This window comes from Martes martes (genome assembly GCF_963455335.1).
Source record: "Martes martes genome assembly, chromosome: 13".
In the NCBI taxonomy this organism is placed as follows: domain Eukaryota; kingdom Metazoa; phylum Chordata; class Mammalia; order Carnivora; family Mustelidae; genus Martes; species Martes martes.
Genome location: NC_137901.1, coordinates 52,041,041 through 52,063,247, shown reverse-complemented (window position 1 = coordinate 52,063,247; position 22,207 = coordinate 52,041,041). Strand labels below are relative to the sequence as shown.

Here is a 22,207-nt window from a genome sequence, read left to right as displayed (position 1 = left end):
TAAAAAACTGAACTCAACACATATGATTCTTTTTTTTTAAAAACACATATGATTCTTAACAAGAGGAGGAAAGATAAGCTAAAATCACAGGCCCTCCCCAAAATAAAGCCTAGTGTAAACTATGGACCTTCAGGTTATTATCATGTGTCAATGCAGGCTCATCGACTGTACCAAATGTACCACTCTGGTGGGGGATGGTGAGAACAGAGGAGGCTGTGCGTGTGGGGAGGAAGCAGGAATGTGGGAAATCTATGCACCTTCCCTCAATTTTACAGTGAATATTAACTGTTAAAAAAAATCTTAATAGAGAAATTAAAACCCGCATGCTCTCCTTCACGCGTGCATTCAGCAAACACCCCTTGGATGCATACCAGGTGGTACCCAGCCGCCACCTTACGGATTTCCTTGAGTCTCTGGGATCCTATACTGAGCAATCATATATCTGTGGAGAAGGTATGGAGAACATCCAATTCTATTATTGTTGACAATTGTGGCTGTTCTAGTCCCAACCCACCCAAAGACCAGTTGTGTCAGGTAAGACCTGAAAACTTCTCTAATCCTCAGTTACCTCAAATATAAATTAGCATTTATAAGTACATACCAATGCAGGCCTACCTCAAGAAGTAAGAAAAGTCTCAAATATACAACCTAACCTTACACCTAAAGGAGTTGGAAAAAAAAAAAACAAACCAGCAAATAAAGCCTAAAGCCAGCAGAAGAAGGGAAACAATAAAGATCAGAGCAGATATAAATGATATAGAAAAAACAAAACAAAACAGTAGAACAGATCAATGAAACTAGGAGCGGGTTCTTTGAAAGAATAAGATTGATAACCCCCTAGCCAGACTTATGAAAAAGAAAAGAGAAAGGACTCAGATAAATAAAATCAGAAATGAAAGAGGAGAGATCACAACCAACACCACAGAAACAGAAACAACTATAAGAGAATACTATGAAAAAATATGCCAACAAATTGGGCAATCTGGAAGACATTGATAAATTCCTAGAAACATATAAACTACCAAAACTGAAACAGGAAGAAACAGAAAACTTGAACAGAACTATAACCAGCAAAGAAATTGAATCAGTAATCAAAAATCTCCCAACAAACAAAAGTCCAGGGCTGGATGGCTTCCCAGGGGAATTCTACCACACTATTTTTTTTTTTAAGATTTTATTTATTTATTTGACAGAGAGATAGAGAGCAGAAGTAGGCTGAGTGGCAGGCAGAGGCAGAGGGAGAAGCAGGCTCTCCACTGAGCAGGGAGCCTGATGCGGGGCTCAATCCCAGGACCCTGGGATCATGACCTGAGCCGAAGGCAGACACTTAATGACTGAGCCACCCAGGCGCCCCTTCTACCACACATTTAAAGAAGAGTTAATATCTATTCTTCTCAAAATGTTCCAAATAATAGAAATGGGAGGAAGACTTCCAAACTCATTCTATGAGGCCAGCATTACCTTGATTCCAAAACGTGACAAAGACCCCACTAAAAGGAGAATTACAGGCCAATATACCTGATGAACATGGATGCAAAAATTTGAATCCAACAGTATGTTAAAAAGATTATTCACCACAACCAAGTAAGACTTATTGCTGGGCTGCAAGGGTGGTTTGGTACTTGCAAATCAATCAATAGGACAATAGGATAATCGCATTAATAAACGAAAGGATAAGAATCATATAATCCTTTCAATAGATCCAGAAAAAGCCTTTGGCAAAGTACAGCATCCATTCTTGATAAAAACCCTCAACAGCGTAGGGGTAGATGGAACATACCTCAACATCATAAAGACCATATACAAAAGATCCACAACTAATATCATCCTCAATGGGGAAAAATTGAGAGCTTTTCCTCCAAGGTCAGGAGTAAGACACAGAAGTCCACTCTCACCACTATTATTTAACATAGTACTAGGAGCCCTAGCCACAGCAATCAGACAACAAAAAAATATAAAAGGCATCCAAATTGGCAAGGAAGTAGTCAAATTTTACTATTCCCAGATGACATGATACTCTACAAAACGTGAAAGATTCCACCAAAAAATTGCTAAAACTGATACATGAATTGGGCAGTCGCAGGATGATCAACATACAGAAATGTCTTGCATTTCTTTTTTTTTTTTAAGATGTATTTATTCGAATGAGAGAGGGAGAGCTTGCATACAAGTTAGGGGAGGCGCAGAGGGAGAGGCTCGTCAAGCATAACCCCCACTGATCGCAGAGCCTGACAGGGGCTCCACCTCATGACCCATGAGATCCTGACCTGAGCTTAAACCAAGAATCAGATGTTTAACCAACTGAGCTACCCAGGTGCTCTATGTCTTATATTTCTATACACCAGTAATGAAGCAGTAGAAAGAGAACTCAAGGAATCGATCCAATTTACAGTTGCACTGAAAACCATTAGATACCTAGGAATAAACCTAACCAAAGGGGTAAAAGATCTGTACTCCAAAAACTACAGAACCCTTATGGGGGTGCCTGGGTGGCTCAGTGGGTTAAAGCCTCTGCCATTGGCTCAGGTCATGATCCCAGGGTCCTGGGATCAAGCCGCACATTGGGCTCTCTGCTCTGTGGGGAGCCTGCTTCCTCCTCTTTCTCTCTCTCTGTCTGCCTCTCTGCCTACTTGTGATCTCTGTCTGTCAAATAAATAAATAAAATCTTTTAAAAAAAAGAAACTTATGAAAGAAATTAAGGATAACACAAAGAAATGGAAAAACAACCCCATGCTCATGGATTGGAAGAATACTGTTAAAATTCCACACCACCAAAACAATCTACACATTTAATGCAATCCTTATCAAAATACCACCAGCATTTTTCACAGAGGTAGAACAAACTATCCTAAAATTTCTATGGAATCACAAAAGACCCTGAATAGTCAAAATAATCTTGAAAAAGAAAAGCAAAGCTGGAGGCATCACAATTCCAGACTTCAAGTTGTATAACAAACCTGTAAACTGGGTGTGGTGCATAAACAATGAATCTTGGAACACTGAAAAAATTAAGTTAAATTAAAAAAAAAAAAACCCTGTAAACATCAAGACAGCATGGTACTAGCACAACAGACACATAGATCAATGGAACAGAATGGAAAATCCAGAAATGGACCCTCAACTCTATGGTTAACTAATCTTCCACAAAGCATTAAAGCATATCCAATGGAAAAAAGTCTCTTCAACAAATGGTGTTGGTAAAATGGTATAGAAACATACGAAAGAAAGAAACTGTACCACTCTCTTACACCATACACAAAAATAGACTCCAAATGGATCAAAGACCTAAATGAGAGACAGGAAATCCTACAAGAGAACACAAGCAGTAACCTCTTTGACATTAGCCATAGTAACTTTTTTATAGATATGTCTTCTGAAGCAAGGGAAATAAAAGCAAAAATAAACTATTGGGACTTAATCAAATAAAAAGCTTCTATAGAGTGAATGAAATAATCAACAAAACTAAAAGGCAACCTACTCAATGGGAGAATATTTGCAAATGACCTAAAGGGTTAGTATCCAAAATCTGTAAAGAACTTATCAAACTCAACACCCCAAAAATAAAATAATCCATTTAAGAAATAGGCAGAAGACATGAATAGACATTTTTCCAAAAATGACTTCCAGATGGCCAACAGACACATGAAAAGATGCTCAATATCATCATTAGGGGAATACAAATCAAAACTACAAGGAGATACCACTTCACACCTGTCAAAATGGCTAACATTAACAACACAGGGCACAACAGATGCTAGTGAGGATGCGGAGAAAGGGGAACCCTCTTACACTGTTGATGGGAATACAAGTTGGTGCAGCCACTCTGGAAAACAATATGGAGGTTCCCCAAAAAGTTAAAAATAAAGCTGCCCTACGACCCAGCAATTGCACTACTAGGTATTGAACTGAAGGATACAAAAATAGTGATCCGAAGGGGCACCTGCATCCCAATGTTTATAGCAGCAATGTCCACAATAGCCAAACTATGGAAAGAGTGCAGATGTCCAGGGACAGATGAATGGATAAAGAAGATGTGGTATATACAAATAATGGAATATTACTCAGCCTTCAAAGATAATGAAATCTTGCTATTAGCAACAACATTTATTTGAGAGAGAGGGAGAGTGAAGGGAAGAAGCCAACTCCCCACTGAGCAGAGAGCCTGAGGTGGGACTTGATCCCAGAACTCTGAGGTCATGGCCTGAGCCAAAGGCAGGCGTTTATCTGACTGAGCCACCCAGGTGCCCTAGCAACAACAGGATGAAGCTAGAGTGTATTATGCTAAGTGAAATAAGTCAGTCAAAGAGAGACAAACACCATATGATTTCACTCATGTGGAATTTAAGAAACAAAATAGATGAAGATGTGGAGAGGGAAAAAAAGGAGAGACAGGGAGGCAAATCATAAGAGACTCTTAACTATAGAGAACAAACAGGGTTGATGGAGTGAGGTGGGTGGGGGATGGGCTAGACGGGTGATGGGTATTAAGGAGGGCACATGTTGGGATGACCACTGGGTGCTGTATGTAAGTGATGAATCACTGAATTCTACCCCTGAAACCAATACTACACCACAGGTTAACTAACCAGAATTTAAACGAAAACTTAAATAAACAAATTGGCATTTTAATATTTGCACCCCGCTTTTACCTCTCAGATATTGGAAAAATAAAATTTGACAATAGCTGTGAAAACTGCGAAACTATAAAGCTTTCTCTAAGTGATATCCATACACTCCGTGTGCTATGTGCTAAATTTACCATAAGACAAAAAATTGCAGTAAGACTAAAAATATGGGTTTCTTCCCTGATAATGGTCTCAATTGCCCATGTGAAAAATTATAGTTGGTTCCTGACCAAAGGTGATAAACAATGCAGGGATGGTCCCATGGGTAAAGGCAATCCTGCCATAACCTTCAAGGGACTGTCCTTGAACTAACTTGCCTTGCTTCACACATGTGGTCCTTTTTGTAGCAACACACTACAGAGACCACCCCATGACAGCTCTTCATGTACCCTCAACCTGTGCAGAGGAGGAGCCACCTGGCTATTTGACTGGGTGGCTGCTTCTCATCCTCTGCATGGCCAGGTCTGCTTCCCCCACCACACCCACCACACGTTCTCCGTGGATGGCATGGACTGAGCTCCCTCCCACCACCCCTTGCCCCCACCCAGTGCTCCCTCTCTCAGAGCTGTTTTGCACACATGGTCTGATCAACATCTGGAAGCGAAATTCCGATGGTGTCCCAAATCAAAAACCTTCCATGACTTCCCTTTGCCTAAATGATAAAGCCCAACCTCCCAACACTGGTTGTTATGGGTTGAATTAATGTCCCCCAAAAAAGATATGTTGGAGTCCTCATCCCCCATTCAGGGATGGGCCCTAATCCAATGGGACACAGAGACCAACAAACAATGGGTAGACACTGGGAAGAAGGTGGCCATCTATGCACCTGGGAGAGCAGCTCAGAGCAGAGCCTTCCCTCAGCCCTCAGGAGAAGGCAGCCCTGCAGACAGTTCACACTTCCCCACAGATGCCCCTTCACTTCCCACCTCCAGGCCCTAACTCACTTCTCTTGTTTTATGCTGGCATATACTCATTCTCTTGTTTTATATCTGCACATACTCAATGGGAACCATCTTTCACAAAGATGCAAAGCTGACAAGTGACATCCTTCAAAGATGCTAAGTGACATCCTGCTAAGATGTCACCACCACCTGCAAACAGGTTTTCGGAGTCCTCCTGGCCGAAGTAATTCCTTCCACCTCTGATCATCCTTGGCTACTTGTACTTCTGTATTGCAACCCTCATTTCCACCTTTCACATTGTAATTATTTCTATCTATGTCTCATTCACTGACTGGATGTGAACTTCTGGAGGGCAAGAGAGAGGTCAGATTCCTTGCTGTGTCCCCATAGGCCTAGTCCTGAGCCAGACGTAGGCCTTCCACAAAATATTTGTTTAATGAGGGGAGCCTGGATGGCTCAGTCATTAAGCATCTGTCTTTGGCTCACGTTATGATCCCAGGGTCCTGGGATCAAGCACCACTTTGGGCTCCCTGTTCGGTGGGGAGCCTGCTTCTCCCTCTCCCACTCCCCCTGCTTGTGTTCCCTCTCTCAGTGTCTCCGTCTGCCAGATAAATAAATAAACTCTTTAAAAATATATTATTTGTCTAATGAAATGGAATAACCAACAGTCTCCAAATGAGTCTCCTTTAACCCTACTGAGCTTTCTGCCAACTCGAAATGGCTTAAGCTAATTATGCAGCCTCAATCCAACATTTTCCAGGGCTCTAAACGTGAAAAGTGTTTTTCTTACTCCATCCACTATGGTTTTATCTAGTGCCCTACATCCCTTATACATCTGTTACCATCTAATTTGTTTTCAGAAAAACCAGAGAAGTAACCTTATTATCAATACAAATGAGCCTCCACACCATTTTGCCACAAGTCCTCCACTACAAAACAACTATATACAGACAGTGGTCCGCACATACAAAGGAATACCACTCAACAATACAATACCACTCAACAATACGATCAACTATTGATACCACAGTACGACATGGATGTACCACCAAATGAGTACGCGGAATGGAAAAAGGCTAACATAAGGGTACGTAGTATATGACTACTTACACATGAAACACTAGAAAATCCAAACTTATCTACGGTGCTAAAAGGCAGATCAGCTGCTGCCTAGGGGTCATGTGAAGAGAAACCAAAGGAAAGGATGGCCAAGGGGTGTGAGGAAAATTTTGGGGGTAATGGCTATGATCAATATCTTGATTGTGACGTTGGCTTCATGGGTGCATACACATGTCAAAGTATTTAGTTATAGAACTTTAAATATGTATGGTTTATGTAGATTATACCTCTATAAAGCTGTTTTATATTACATATATGCGTGTATATATACACATACATATATAAATATTATACAGTATAATATTTATATATAAATATAATATAAATATAAAATAAATATTATATACATACACAATGCATTTCTGCACTAGGGTGTTTAAAATCTCTTCAGGGCTATGAAATTGAGTGCCAGATAGTGCATCTTGACGATGCAATAATAGAACTCCGTTAAGTAGAAACCAAAACCACAACATTAAGTGTTTTTCAGTTTTTCAAAATGAGGATTTAACTAAAGTTTTGGGTTTTCTTTTTAAATGGATCATATTACTCTTCACACAGCCATTTGCTTTATCTGTTGGGAATACAGACCTAATGTTTGTTTTTGTACTACTCAAGGTGTGGATCACTGACTAAGGAAGATCATCAAAACCGAATTTTTTCTAAGTTCCTCCAGATTGCCATTTTGTGCAATATAACACACAGAAGACCAAAGACATAAATTAGCGTTTTGAAAATATGACGAGGGACACCTGGGTGGCTCAGCTGGTTAAGCGTCTGCCTTCAGCTTGGCTCATGATCCCAGAGTCCTGGGATCGAGCCCCGCATCGGGCTCCCTGCTCAGCACGGAGCCTGCTTCCCTTCCTCTCTCTCTCTGCCTCCGTCTCTGCCTACTTGTGATCTCTGTCTGTCAAATAGGTAAATAAAATCTTTAAAAAGTAAATAAATAAATAAAATAGGACAGAGTGACTACTTTTTGGGATTATTATTTTCCCAGTGCCAATTCTGACAAGGAGTGTTTGGAGGGCACTGTGCTGTTTGGTTCAGGAAGCAAGCCATGGATGGGGTTTCTGCCTTCCCTCCTGCACCTTCAGTGAGCAAGGAATCTGTGTTCTATCTTGCTAGCTGTTTTTGCCATAACGCAACAGAATGACTCCCAAATATCTTGTGATTTGCCAGAAGATGATGCAGCGTGTTAGGATGAGAAAAGGGTGCCTCATTGATTGTGACCGAGCCAGACCCCTGACCTGGCACTGTCGTCCTGGAAAGCTGCTGTCCCAGCTGAAAGCAGCGATGAATCTCCAACGCACACCCCCGGACGCCTGAACCAGGCCGGGAAGCTTGTCAGGACAGCCGGCAGGACCCACGATTCTGGAATGTTCAGAATATTCAAAGAGGCTCAACTCTGCCTCCCCGCCCAAGGCCTCATTCCACTGGCTCGGGAGAGCTCTTTGCGTTGACACTGACACAAGCCAGAGAAACGCTTAATGGTGAAAAGATCTCCCGCAAACGGCTGGATTGTGAAACTCACCCCGCCCTGGGTTCTGTCGCAATCAGAGCCATAGCTCTGGGGCTCTGTTTTCAGAGAAGGAGACAAACTGTAAGAGACTCTTAACCAAAGGAAACAAACGGAGCGTGACTGGGTGATGGACATCATAGAAGGCACGTGATGTGATGAGCACTGCGTGTTACACACAACTGATAAATTTCTGAGCCCTACCTCTGAAACTAATGATATACTACATGTTGGCTAATTGCACTTAAATAAAAAGAATTCAAGATACGTGGAAAACCTCAGCAGAAAAACAAGTGGCATTTTCACCACTGTAGTTCAGAAAAAAAAAAAAATTTAGGTCCGTATCCCACAATGCTTCAACGGCACCCTTGTTGAGCAGCTGTAGAGAAACGACTTGAAGAAGGAAATCTCTAGAACCTTGTTTTATAATGGATTGTGAGCAAATCTCTTAAAAGATAACTGAATAAAGCCCGTTCGGCAGACCCCGTACAATCACAAATATGTAGGAAGCCGGAGAATGTTAGGAAACTTTGAGAGGTCTCCTAGTAAATTTCCTTTCATTGAAACGGCCAGTGTGAGAAGGCTTCATCTAAACCATTGGTCTCTTAAGCAAATGCCTAGTAAAATACACTGCCCTGAAAGGCTGACACTGCAGAGAATAATGTTTAGGCGTATTCCCTAATCTAATATTTTCTTAGTGGAGAGTGAGGGGGCCGGGCGGGGGGTGGGAAGAACAGCTGGGTCCTAACACACCCAGAAATGTTTGCTTCTACAGCATTTTCAAACCAGGGATTTGGTTAGTTTGAACCGCCCCTACTTTTTTTGTCCAGCACACATCCCCACTTTAAAACAAGAAAGAAAGAAGAAAACTGCTTGGGGAGTTTCATTTTAATCATTTCATTATTTTCCTCCAATAGGAACTGCTGTCACGTGGACAACAACTATGTTCCTCTCTCAAGCTGTCCAGGAAAATTGTTCTCCATGAGGAGAAGTCTGGCTGGCATAATCTTATCAAGTGGGTCTTTGTTATTTTTAAGTCCAGAAAACAGCTTTATCAAGGACAGAAGCAGTTAATTCTGAGTCATAAAAAAAAGTCAGTGTTTGTTTGGACCAGCAATAAGTCAGAACATTTGGGTGACAGTCTGTACGTCATCTGAACACTGGTACAGTCTGTCAGCTTTAGGTTTTCAAGACCAGTATGTAAAACACTGGGTAACTGTGCTGTGCAGTACTTACTGTATTATTCACACTCAGTGAACCTTAGTGACGTCCTGCTGTTATCAGAGGAAGAGGACTTTTTCTCAAGGCAAAGGGTTAGAGCAGCACAGCGGCTGGCCGGAAGGTGGTGGGAGAATGAGCAGAGTTCCCGAGGCTCACGAAACCTGGAAGGTCCCTCTGGCTCGCCGCCCAGCAACCACGGGCACGCACCCACCTGCAGGACCAGCGACCAGGGCCCACCACCCCCGGAACGTTTACTTTACATCGTCCATAATCACCGATGTGCATCCCCCAAAGAAGCCATTGCTGACTCTGCTTCCGCAGCACTCTCTAAGTCAACGTCATGTCTGAAAGCTGATTTTACTCATTTACTTAATTCTTATCTTTGTTTATGGAGTTTATTTCATTTTTTTTTTTTAGCACTTCAGACCTTCTCTAACATGCCCAGAAGTGTCAACTTCAAATTCAAAGGCTTCAATGATAAGCCCACCTGAGAAGTAGCAACACTCCAAATGAGAATAAGGAATGTTCACAAGAATTTCCTGCTAAGTGTACCCTACAGGAGTATGATAGTGCACTCTTCTTTTTACCAAATGGAAATGGTTTATTTTTCTTAAACTTATTTGTATTTAAATTCAATTAATTAACATATAATGTATTATTGGTTTCAGGGGTAGAGGTCAGTGGTTCATCAGTTGCCTAAAACACCCTTGGGATGCCTGGGTGGCTCAGTTGGTTAAGCCACTGCCTTCAGCTCAGGTCATGATCCCAGGGTCCTAGAATCGAGCCCCACATCGGGCTCCTTGTTCAGAGGGGAGTCTGCTTCTCTCTCTGCCTCTGCCTGCTTGTGCTCTCTCTCTCTGACAAATAAACAAATAAAATCTTTAAACAAAACAAATACCCACTGCTCATTAGATCACGTGCCCTCCTTAATGTCCATGACCCAGTTACCCCATCCACCGTGACAGCGCACTTTTAAAAGTTCTGTTAGCTATGGTACTTCACCAGGAATGTAGAGATGAGGAGAATGTGCCTCAGAGAGGCTGAGGGACTTGCCTAAAGTCACACAGCTCAGTGGCAGTAGAACAGAGGCCAGAAGCCAAGGTTTCTATTTCCTCTTCCAGAACACATTGGCCACATCAGTCAGTTAGAGGGACTACCTCAGGGGACACTTGCTCCATTTATCTCCCCTTTCCTGGCTACCTCAGAATTTTAGTTCATTTACCAAGTGCCAACAGAGAACAGATCAGTGGGGAAAGACCAAATAAAGGGACAAAAAGGGGGTTTAATGAGAAGCAATTGTTTTTAAGACCACAAGCTCTATTTGAATCCCATTAATTTTAATAAGAAAGGTGGAAAATGTAGCCCAGAACCACAAACTTCTTCTAAGACCCCTGTCTCTGTCCTAACTTATCTGGCTGAGCTTGTGATAAGAAAAACATGACTGTGGAAGGGCTCTACAAACCTAGCATCTGATCTATCAGGAACCTAAGAAGAGGGAAAGAACAAAAGTACAAAGAAGCTTGAACAGAGGGTCAGAAGATTCTAGGGCAACAAGACAGAGGTAGCCCCAAAAAGCTGATAAGGGAGGCCAACTGAAGAAGGGATGAAAGTGCACATGGCTCTTGGGGTCGGGGGACCGTCGCTCCAAGCGTGCATTCTCTCCTTCTCCAGACACCAGCTCAGGCTCCCTCAGTTGATTCAAATTACCCTCAAACCCAAGGAGCAAAGCTTTTAACAGCCAACTGATTGCAAGATGTTTAAAAGCTGAAGGAAAAAAAATTACCCTCCAAGCTATACACACAAGAGGCACGTGTTCCAGATGAATGGAATTCCATTCCTGGAGATGTAGAAACTGTAGAATTTACTCTAGAAGGTGTAAGTCCTCATTATTTTCGCAGCCTTAAGTGTTCTTTGTCCAAAAAAAAAAAAAAAAAAAGCTTTTCCTGGTTGAGATTGCTCTCTAATAGACAACTTTACTTCCAACTGAATGACCATCTGCTTCCCCTTGGAATCTGAGAATAAGAGTAGTTCTGGAACTCAGCACTTAGAACTCAACACCTGCTATACATTCACAAATTCTTCTTCTGTGTTATCACAGCGGCACAGGCTCCCGTAGCTGGTCCCACCCAGTTCCTCCCGCAACTGATGAGATTCTTTTAAAGAGCTCATAGGAAAAATTCCACCCCGATGCAACACACCCAAGAGGGGGCAGGAGCAGGGTTGGGTAGATGCTGATAAACCCAAGTCAGTTTGTGGGCACAGAGTAGGAAACCCCGCCCTACAGAGCCTCAGCCCTGAGCTGGTAGCAAAGCGAATACAGGGAAATAATCCTGCCTTCCAGCTGGGAATCCCCAGATGTCCTCCCCTACAGGGCAGCTGCTCTGCACAAAGGACGCCCCTCAAATGCCTCAAATACTAACAGAAGTCAGCTGGACTTGATGCAGTGGAGTGGGAGGTTAGGGACTATCCAGAATCGCTGCCACAATGCATGAACGATGCAGGAAAGGAAACAATGCCTCGTCCAAGAAGGAGAAGATAGCGCCATCTCCTACCAGCAGTCCACACAAACACCACCACCATGTAGACAGTGATCTAGGAAACCTCAGACCATCGCCCCTCCCTTCCATCTCACCAGGGGTGCCAATGTCCCAGCACCCGCTGTGGCAGGCATCCCATTCACCCTCGGGTCTGGGTCCAGACAGCAAGGGACCATGCGGTGTGGAGGGAGAAGAGTCTAAGGCTGGGAACTATGACTGGATTTGGGTCCAGGATCGACTACTTCCTAACTACATGACCTTCTGTAGAATGGGGATAATGCCGCCATGCAGTTGCTCTGAAGATGTAAGGGGATGAAGGGGCTCCTCTCATTACAGTAATGCGCCCCTGGGAGGTTCTCTCGCCCGTCAGGCCCTGAATACTTCATTAAAATAAGACATCAAAAGGATAAGACATGGATGCTGCTGCAGAGGTGGGGAAAAGGAAATGCTTGTTCACTGTGGGTGGGAATGTAAATTGGTGCAACCACTACGGAAAACAGCGTGGAGGTTCCTCAAAAAGTTAAAAATAGAAGTACCCTATCATCCAGCAACTTCACTTCTTGGTATATACGCAAAGGAAACAAAGACTCGATGTTAAACAGATGTCTGCATCCCATGCTCACGACATGGAAGCAACCTACGCGTCTGCTGACTGATGAGCGGATAAAGAAGTTGTGGTTTATATATACAATGGAATACTATTCTGTCATTTAAAAAAATCCTACCATGTAAGGATGGAGCTTGAGGGCATTATGCCAAGTTAAGTAAGTCAGAGAAAGAAAATCTGTATGTCTGTATGTAGACATACATAGTATGTATGTGTATATTCTCACTTAAGCATAGAATCTAAAAGAAATACACAAACTCACAGAAAATTCAGATTTGTGGCTAACAAAGGGAAGCGTGGGGTGAGTGGGAACTGGACGAAGGTGGTCAAAGGTGCAAACTTCCAGTTGTAACAAAGTTCTGGGGATGTAATGTACATGAGTGTAGTTAACACTGCTGTATGGTGTATTTGAAATCTGTTAAGAGAGTAGATCCTAAGGGTTGCATCACAAGGAAAAAACTTGCCCTTTTTGTTGTTGTTTCCATGAGATGATGGATGTTAACTTACTGTGACAATCATTTCACAACATATATAAGTCCTTAGGCTGTATATCTTAAATTTATGCAGTGCTGTATGTCAATTAAATCTCAATAAAATGGAAAAAATTTAAAAGAAAACAAACTGTATAGCATAGTGAACAGTATAAAAATTATACAGTCCAATGCGTTGAAGCAAATAACCCACACAAACAGCTCTCAATCACTTTTACATGGGAATTGCCTTTTACGAAAGGTGTAATTGTTCTTAATAGTTGAGTACTGGGCAATCCACAAAAGGCACACACTAAAACAAACAAATGCATTCTCCATAGCTATGGGGCCAAAGGCCAGAAGCCCTGGGTTTGCGGGCAGCTCAGCCACTTAGCGTCACATGACCATAGATAAGTTAGGGAACATCTAGCCTCTGTTTCCTCATTGGCAAGAGGGGGACCATGGTTTCCATCTTGAACAGCTGTTGCAAGAATTAAATAACCTCATCTATGGAATAAAAAGCCCTAATGCAGCATCTGACACACACAAGTTTCTTTCAGTGTCAGAAAAATAATGACTCAAAATGCCCACATACACAAACACCCTCTCTGCCCTAGTTTCACATAACGATACCCAAATTTGCAACCTGGAATCAAAGGCTCTTCATATATGCAAACGGAGCAAGGTCTAACCCTTCTGGAAAGGCACATGGGCTAGGTCTGTACAGCCCACCGAGGCTCAGTGCCCAATGACACGACCAAGCACAGATGTTCTCCACTTATTTCTATGGACTTCCCATTAAACCTCGTTTCCTAGCTGATTTCCCCCCCTGTCTGAGAGTATGCTCAGCGTCTCCCTTGGCTTCTCCACTTCCATCTCAGAACACGCAGCATTTTCTCTTTAAGTGATTCTTCACCTGCTTGGCTACTATCAACTCCCTTTTTTCCACCGAAGACTTTGGAACATATGTGATGCCTGTGTTACCGAGTTCGCTCTTGACCTATTGCCTTAATTTCACATGAACTACAATGCCTGTCCGCCACTGACCTGACACTGTCCTTTCTGCAGAAGCAAATTCTTCCTGCTAGCTAAAGCCACCAGCCTCACGGGACCCCTCAACCTATGGACCTCCCCTCCTGAGGTCCCTAAGATGAAGTTTCCTCGTCTAAAGTTGGCTTTGCTCTCTCCTTTCTGGTTCCTCCTTCTCCTTTCCCTCCACCATGCCTAGAAACTCCACTCAGCCCCAATCCTCGCAAGGCCTTGCTGGTGCACACCTGCCCCTCCCAGGTACTCAGCGGGCCCCAGCTGCCAAACTGCATTCTGGCTCCAACCTCTCGGCCAACCTCCAGCCTCAGGTTCTAAGGATCAAATCCTGAAGACCTCACCTGAAAATGACCCCATGAATTGAGAGAAGTGACTGGGACTTCTGGATTCATCAGAAACACCTGGGAAATTCCATGTTAAATAGCCATTCATTTCTTTACGTATAAAGAAGCTCTAACTTCCATCATCCACCAAGCATCAAAATTTAGGATACATTTAGTAGTTGAAAAATAAGGTAAACCATTCCTTTTCTAGCTCTAAAGAAACAGAAAGAAAAAAGTCAAGACTGAATTAACTATTTACATTTCAAAATGTTCAGATTGATCAGCTAAAACAGTCTGTTATTTTTAAAATTTCACACTTACAATGCAGTATCTAAAATGTAAAAACAATTGAATTGTTTAGGTGGCTATTACTGAAAAAAAAAAAAAAACACCCAGGTCACTTATTTTGGTTCTTTTTAAGAAAACAACAGAAATATCTGTCATTTCTTATAGCAATTTTTGTTGTCCTTCCCACTGGGTGGCAAAAATATGTTCCAACTGCCTTTCATTAACCTGCTGATCTGGAGATGATTTGCTCCTCACTGACGACAAAGAATCTGTTCCACGGAGTTTTGGTCAAATACAACAATTAAATCATCATTTAATTTTGCAAGCACTAAAAGAATTTCAGACAATTTAAAAGAAAAGAAAAACATCTTTTAAAGGAAAAGCATGACCTCCCCAAATGAAAAATTCATTTATCTGAGTTGCCACAAGTCTTTAGATAATAGCAAACCACAAAATGCAGTTCTTGGGTAAAACAAATGAAATGTTCCTGACTAATAATTCTAAGTTTAAGCACATCCATTCAAACTGTGTTGAGTACTTAGTTCATGTCTCTGCCACAATGTAAAAATCTTACTCGGTTCTCCTTTCCCTGACTGCTGTCATGGACTGTGAGGTCTACAAACTGCGGAGTACAGATACAGGCACTATGACAGCATGCATCCCCTCTGACAAATCCAGCTCAGGGAGCTAGGGATTCCATGTCTGCCTGTACCTCTGTATATTCGAGGGGGGATGTATGTCTCTTCTAGGCGGTTGTTGTTGTTGCTCTTGGCCTACCAGGAATTATCCCTTCCCTGTTTGCAGTTCCCACAACAGCCCAAGTGGAATGATCCAGAGGCGACTTCCACCCCACAAAGCCTGAAGCCTCATCTACCGCCTTCTGGAATAAGATTTCCTGGAGTACAGTTTCAGTCTGTCCCTTTGCTTTGCCAAAGACAGATCCGCCTACTGGCTATTCTTTGCTGTAATGACAACAGTGCCCTAAGACAAACAACTTATTCTTAGGGGAAAACAATTCATTTCAACCATCCCATGTGTTCCCCAACAGCCATTGATTCATACCACTCCTCCTCTGATAACCAACTTACACAAAAACACAAAGGATTGCCAGAAGACAACTGAGTGTGTGTGAGGGTAGTTAACGGAATATCTATTCCATCGCACTGCTTCCTCCTTGTTTTTTTTTTTTTAAGATGATGAAATCTTTATAAGCAAAAAGATGATTAATTCTCATCAAAAAGATGACCATTTTCTCCCGACAAAGTCTTTGCTGAATCCCCAAATCTAACATAAAAAAAATGACTCACTTTTAAGCAAGTTATTGCTGGGACTTCAATTTAAAGGGCTACAACACTGGAAGAGGTCCGTTTTATGGGGCCATTTGGACAAAACTCGCCTTTTTTAGGACACGGGCTAGAAAAAACCTCTCAGCTAATCCTACATTTCAACGTTTTTAGCCGTATACATTTTGGAATCTTCTGTGTGTCCCAACACACACAATATGGATCTAATTAGGTCCAGCTGCCTTATGTTAGTAATAAAATTGAAAGGAAAAAAAAAAGAGGTGGGGGTGGGGGCTTCGTTCACCCCTCCTATACCCCGGTGATCACAAGCTCGCAAGTCGTGCGCATCCTCTATGGTCCTCAGGGCAACACACGCTTCTAAAATCCCCCAGCGCGCCCGGGACCCCGTTCAGCGTTCAGCGCTCAGACTTCTCAGCTGCTGAGTTTTCTCTCTCTCTGGAAGAGATTTACGGACGGGCTGGAGCCCAACCCTCCGACGCCACCCACCGCCCAGGCCCCGACGCACCCCGCCCGCTCAAGGACTTACACCAGCGCCGACGGACAGGGCATCTGGTTCCAGGGACAGTTGTACTGAGCCTGAATAAAACTCTCACTTCCCTCCAGCACAGAGCAGCTCACATTCTTGTTCACGATGTAGGCGCACCAGTTCCTGGGGTGAAGGAGAGAGAGAGAGAAGCCACAGTGTAAACCCTGAGAACAATGAGGCTGGGGGAGAAGGGGCCAGCCGATGAGAGCCGCGGACCGAGCAAGGCTCGGGGAGCCCCGCGTCTCTGCGGAGGCGGGAGCCCCACAAAGCAGCCATCGGAGGGAGCGCTGCTGCGCCTTCGGGGAACGCGCACCTTTAGCCGACAAAAAACGTAAAGAAAAGTGCCTGTGGTCCCAGGGGCTTCAGTAATTCCTGGTCGCCCTGCTCTGCGGGACACTCCCTGCGCCCCGCGGCCCCGGAGGCAGCACTGCTGGAAGGGCTGGCGAGATCCACCGCGCGGGCGGTGGAGCGCACGGCCCTCCCGGGAGGAGGCGCCACCCGGACAGCCCAAGAGGGACCCCCGGCTGCTGCTCTTCGCCTTCGGCAGGGCAGCTGCGGACCGGGCTGCGGGTTGGGGAGGAGAAGGCTGGGGGCCCACGGCTCGGTGTCGGGATCCGGGAGAGGGACGGCGCACTTACTTGTTCCTCGCTCCCGGCCGCACGGGGTGCATGGGCTGCGGGCCGGCGTGGCACAGCCCTGCGCCGCCCAGGGTCAGCAACGCCAGCGCCCAGCGCCAGGACGCGCGGGGCCGGGGCCGTGTCCGCTGCCACATTCTGCGCGCGGCGGGCGCGCCCCGCCGGCCGGATCCGGAGCGCTGAGGGTCGAGGCTGGCGCCGCGAGGCTGCTGGCGGACGGGGCGCGGCCAGAGAAGGCAGGAGAGGCTTGGGCGCTTCGCGACGCCCCCACCCGCACTCCGCGGCCACCCCCTCCGGCTTCTCGCTCCCACTTCTCCTTTCCACCCCGTGCGCCCGCGCATCTCCTCGGTCCCTCAATGACGCACAGGTCCCCCCGGGTGCCGCCCTCTTTATTTCACTTCCCTCTCCGAAACGTGACTCTCCTTCCACCACGGCTCCCTGTCTCCGGTGCCCTTGCCTCTCGGCAGGGGGCTTGGGGTGAAAGGGCTAAAGAGTTTGGGAGAAGGGTCTAAGTTACAGAATTTCCAATTACTCATTCCTTTGGTCTCTTCCCAGAAGAGGAGCAACTCCGCCTCCCACCTTCCAGCAGGCGCGCCCCGGCCCCTTGGGGATGCGGCCGCAGTCGGCGAGTCTGGCCGTCCTCACGTCGTGCCTGCTGTGCCCGGGTGCCGGCTCCCCGGAGACAGTGAGGGACATCTTTATCAGTCCCTGGGAGGGACGGACTCGGGTTGCCTCCCCTGGCAGGACGTCTCCACTCCCCCTCACATTTGGACTTTAGAGTCTAGGGGGAAATGAACACGGATTCTCTTCTCTTAACTCTGCCTCATGCATCCATTTCAGTGTCCAAGTGAACGTGCAGGGCAGCGGGGAGACAGCCCCACACTTCACAACAGCGACGGAAGCACAGCATCAGACTCTAATAAATGCTACACTACATTTTGAAAGAAAATCTGACAGTCTCTGCTTCGGATGTCCTACTCTGAACTTTTTCTGTCAACATGAAAGGCCACAATGGTCCCATTTGCTCCTAACGGTTCAAACACTGCTAGACCTTGGTCTTTTCGCTTGCTTACATATTTTCTGCCTAGAGTTACACTAATCTCCACCAATTTCTTTTGGGGACCAAGCAACTCCACAGAAGAATGTCACATAAAATCCCTACCAAAGTGTTGTATGCTGGAGTGTATTTCAATCAATCCGCTTTTCTAATGAGCACTAGAGTGAGGTTATTTGCAGACTGCATAAACTACAGTTTCCATGAGTGAACAGGTTGTTGTGGGCTGTGGCCTGTTATATGGACAGTAAACATTTGCTGTGTTCCCTAAATGAAGCCATTGGTCCATTTTATCTCTAATATGCCTTGAGGATGTTGTTGGGCTTTTCGATTTGCAAATGAAAGAAAGGATATTCCCTAAGTAAAAATTTCACAAAAGCCAAGCAGAAAATTATGCCATGTAAGGAAACAGTCCATCCATGAACTTTCTTAAACAGAAGATCACACACATAATGGGCTGAAGTCATCCCAGCTTTCAGAAGAGCCACCCAGAGGGGAAAAAATCACAGAAAGGGATAAAAAGTGGTCTTGCATAATCCAATCTGTGTCTTTGTGACTTCCCATCGTCCCCATCCTGACACCATTTTTGTTCATGAAGTGTCTTAGGGAAGAAACAGGACACAAAAAATGAAACACAAATGATGCATGTCTACACCCAGCAGCTAACCACAATGTCTCTTCAGTACAGGTAACTCTCAAACTTGAGAGCAAGTTGAACTGATGTCAAATCTACTTTTTCCATTGAATTAAAATTATAATAGGAAGGTGTATTCTAGTCCAAGAGCTTGAGGACCAACTTTCCATTGAGATGACCACAACACTATATTTAATCAGCTATAAATGGTACTTACCAATAGATAGATTTTATTCTGAGCATCTGTGATAAGCTAGGCATTATGCGAAAGTACCGAGGATTCACAAGTGAGCCAAAACTGACCTAGGTTCTGTGTTTACAGAGCTTCCAGGCATTCCTGTGCAGTGAAGGGTGGAAATTGTCTGATGTACAATGATGTGAGGCAGTATTTGTCACATGTGTTTCTCTAGACATGTGCCCACGTGTACCTGGTGAGGGGCTGCTCTGGGAAGATGGAAGAAGACTTTTGACTCTTAGGAAGACTTGAGACCAAGATCTCAAGGGACCCTCTTCCCTTTCTCTTCTCTAGCTACAGGAACAGACACATCAAACTTGGGAACCAGAAAGCCATCTCCAGAAAGCAGAGGGAAGAATCCTGAGGATAGAGAGTACATGAGGAGACAGACTAATAAGGCAGGTCATGCAACCTTAGCCATAAGGAATAACGGCGGAGTCACTGGCAGAATGCTACTAAGTGTGAATTCTTTATAAGCTGCCAACTACTTTAAACAACCACTTGAAAACTGTCAGTTTCTTATCACAATCTGAAGGCATTTCTTCTGCTTTTAAAATCAAAGTGCCCCATAGTTACTCCCACTCTGTGACCAACGTAGCTAAAGCAAAAATGCAAAGTTAGACCTGCTTCCTTAAACCTATTCCCTCACTGTTGGTCATGATAAAAATGCCCATCAGGCTCTGTGCTTGGGGGCATATCTCACTGCTCCATGAGAAGGGCCCCCAATACCCCCAGACTCCCTCACTCCTGGGCCCCCAGTATCCCCAGACTCCCTTTCAGTTACCTGGTGGAGGAGAGTGGATGACCATCACAGAGGCAGCAGGTGGGTAATTTTCCCCATCCTCACATTCAGTCATCAGCACATGATGCTTGATCAAGATGAACTGATTTGCATCTAGGATGTATGTGGTCAAGAGTCATAAGACTAGCCTGGGTGTCCCATCCTTTTCATTTCTTGTCTTTGCTTTCTAGAACTCAAAAAAGTTCCCCTGATATCTAGGCATACTCTTAGGTGTCTTTACTGCTTCTTTGTGCTGCTTATCTAATGAGGAGGGGAAAAGTCCTTGAAGACTGGGTATCTTGAATAAATTTTTATTTCAAAGCATTCCTAACATAATACACCCTACAAAAATGCCTTATACATTCATAAGTTAATGATAAGATGCACTTCATTAAAAAGAAATGCAAGTTGGTAGTGAAAGAGAGACAGAAATATCTCTGAGAAAAATTAAAAAAAATTAACTGCACTCTAGCTTGGTCTGTTTTGGAATGCAAATGTTTGGTCGATACAATTTCAATCAGTTACATTTGATATAGGCATCCACTGGGCAAGGCACCTTCAGAATGAATTCAGTGAGTTCCTAGACTTCAAAATTTACAAACAGCAGCTACTTTCTTGTCTTATCAAAGGCTTTGTTCAAATAGACCAAAACAAAACAAAGAACAATTGCTCTCTTCAAATTTTCTTAATGTACTTATTTGCGAATATCCCATTTGCTGTGTATAGCTAAAGATTTAAAAATCTCAGTATCTTCTGAACCCAAGATTTGTCTTATTTATCAGTTGATTGATTCGGTGACATTATTAAGAATTATGGCCATTATTTTAATCATCTCTCTTGAGAGATATCAGGAACAAATCTCCCAATATTGATCAGGGGTGTGTGACTTAATACGTTTTAAACTATCACAAGAGAACTTCAAGACCGTGAAAAGTTAAAATCATGCCTGAAATCACACATGAAAACAAACAGTGGTTAAGGGCTCATGCAATGGAGTTAACATAATGTTCAAAATTGAGTACCCTTGCCTCTTAGCAGAATGATCTCAGACAAGTCGGTAGGCCTCTCGATCCTCCACTTTCTGCTCTGAAAATGGGAATGCCTTGTGGGGCTGTTGGGAGATTAGTTGGGTTATCACATGTGAACTGCCTGGCACAGTGCCAGGCTTATTGACAAGTGCCTGGCAAGTGGAAGATGAATATTCACAATTGTTACTCTTACCACATCAGCACTGCAACAAATTTGCAGTCAGGTTCAGGAGTTTTGTCATTCTTTGTTTGTGCCAGCTGACGTGGGCAGCGGACCATGTACTATCCTTCTTCTTCTTTCTAAGTAAGAAATATATGAAGAAATGGCTGTCATGAAAGCACATGCATGACTCATTCAGAATGACTAAATGTAATAGTCAGGAATGGAATACTGGGTTCTTGACTTCCAGCCCAGTTTTCTTTTTTATTGCCCCAGGGGGGAACATATAGCTCAGCTTATTGTTCAGGAGATTTCATCCTCTACCAAGAAATTTATTTTAGGACAATTCAGTGAGATCTTTGGAAGGATCAATAACTCAGATTATCAGGCAACTCAGTTGTGAACTTCTTCTTTCTCAAAAAGATGAAATTAGTTTCTAATTCCATATTGCTTAATTTTTTTCAGATGTTCCTTTGTCCCAAGAATGCTTCCTATAGCCAAATAATATGTTTGAGAACTCATTGCTGTTACACTTATGGTGTGGTTTTGAATACATTTTTTCTTTATAAGAAATAACTGACAAAAATAGGCTCTTAGGATTTGATTTGTTTCCAAGAGAGCTATAATAGCTTAGGCAGTAGTGTCTTCATATATGAGCCACATCAAACTATGTTGTAGTTCATCATTTATTTATTGAATAAGAGTCGATTATTCTGGAATCAACAAAATGTTCTAAATAGAATATGTTTGATGATTATAAAATCCATTATTAAATTTTACCACAATCTTGGTCTATGCTCATTCAAAAAGTATTCATGAGCAAATTCATTCTTTTTAGTATTTCAGATTATGCAGTTCTGAATAATGTGATGAGTACTTAAGTATGGTCAATTCTCCTTATTTGATGTAGTATGTTGTATAAAGTTGCTGCCAACACTGAATTAGCTAATACTGAACAGTTGCTCCTAGGGGAAATATAGGGTTAGGTTCCTACAAGCCTCTGGTCACAAAGGTTTTGTCAACCAGTCAATACATAACCTTGTATTATGTGTGTTTCTATTTAAAGATATCTTATTCAATACATAACATTGATTCCGTAACATCAAACTCATGGCCAACATCACTGTAATTCATGCCTGAACAGAGCTTAACTAACACATATTTTCTCTGTAAGGCATAGGATAGCCTTGTGCTTAGGAAC

General features: G+C 43.5%; 1 protein-coding gene across 2 annotated transcripts in view; it reads right to left on the bottom strand.

Annotated features, from left to right (window-relative positions):
• Nucleotides 1–17,251, bottom strand: part of EMILIN2 (elastin microfibril interfacer 2) — a gene marked incomplete at its 5' end in the record, with an annotated part of 53,367 nt that extends 36,116 nt beyond the window's left edge. For both annotated transcript variants that reach the window (XM_080821833.1, XM_080821834.1), the window contains 2 exons: nucleotides 16,480–16,602; nucleotides 17,118–17,251. In XM_080821833.1, the coding sequence (XP_080677959.1) occupies nucleotides 16,480–16,602; nucleotides 17,118–17,251 (257 nt within the window). The remainder of the gene's footprint in view (nucleotides 1–16,479; nucleotides 16,603–17,117) is intronic.
• Nucleotides 17,252–22,207: the final 4,956 nt, after the last annotated feature.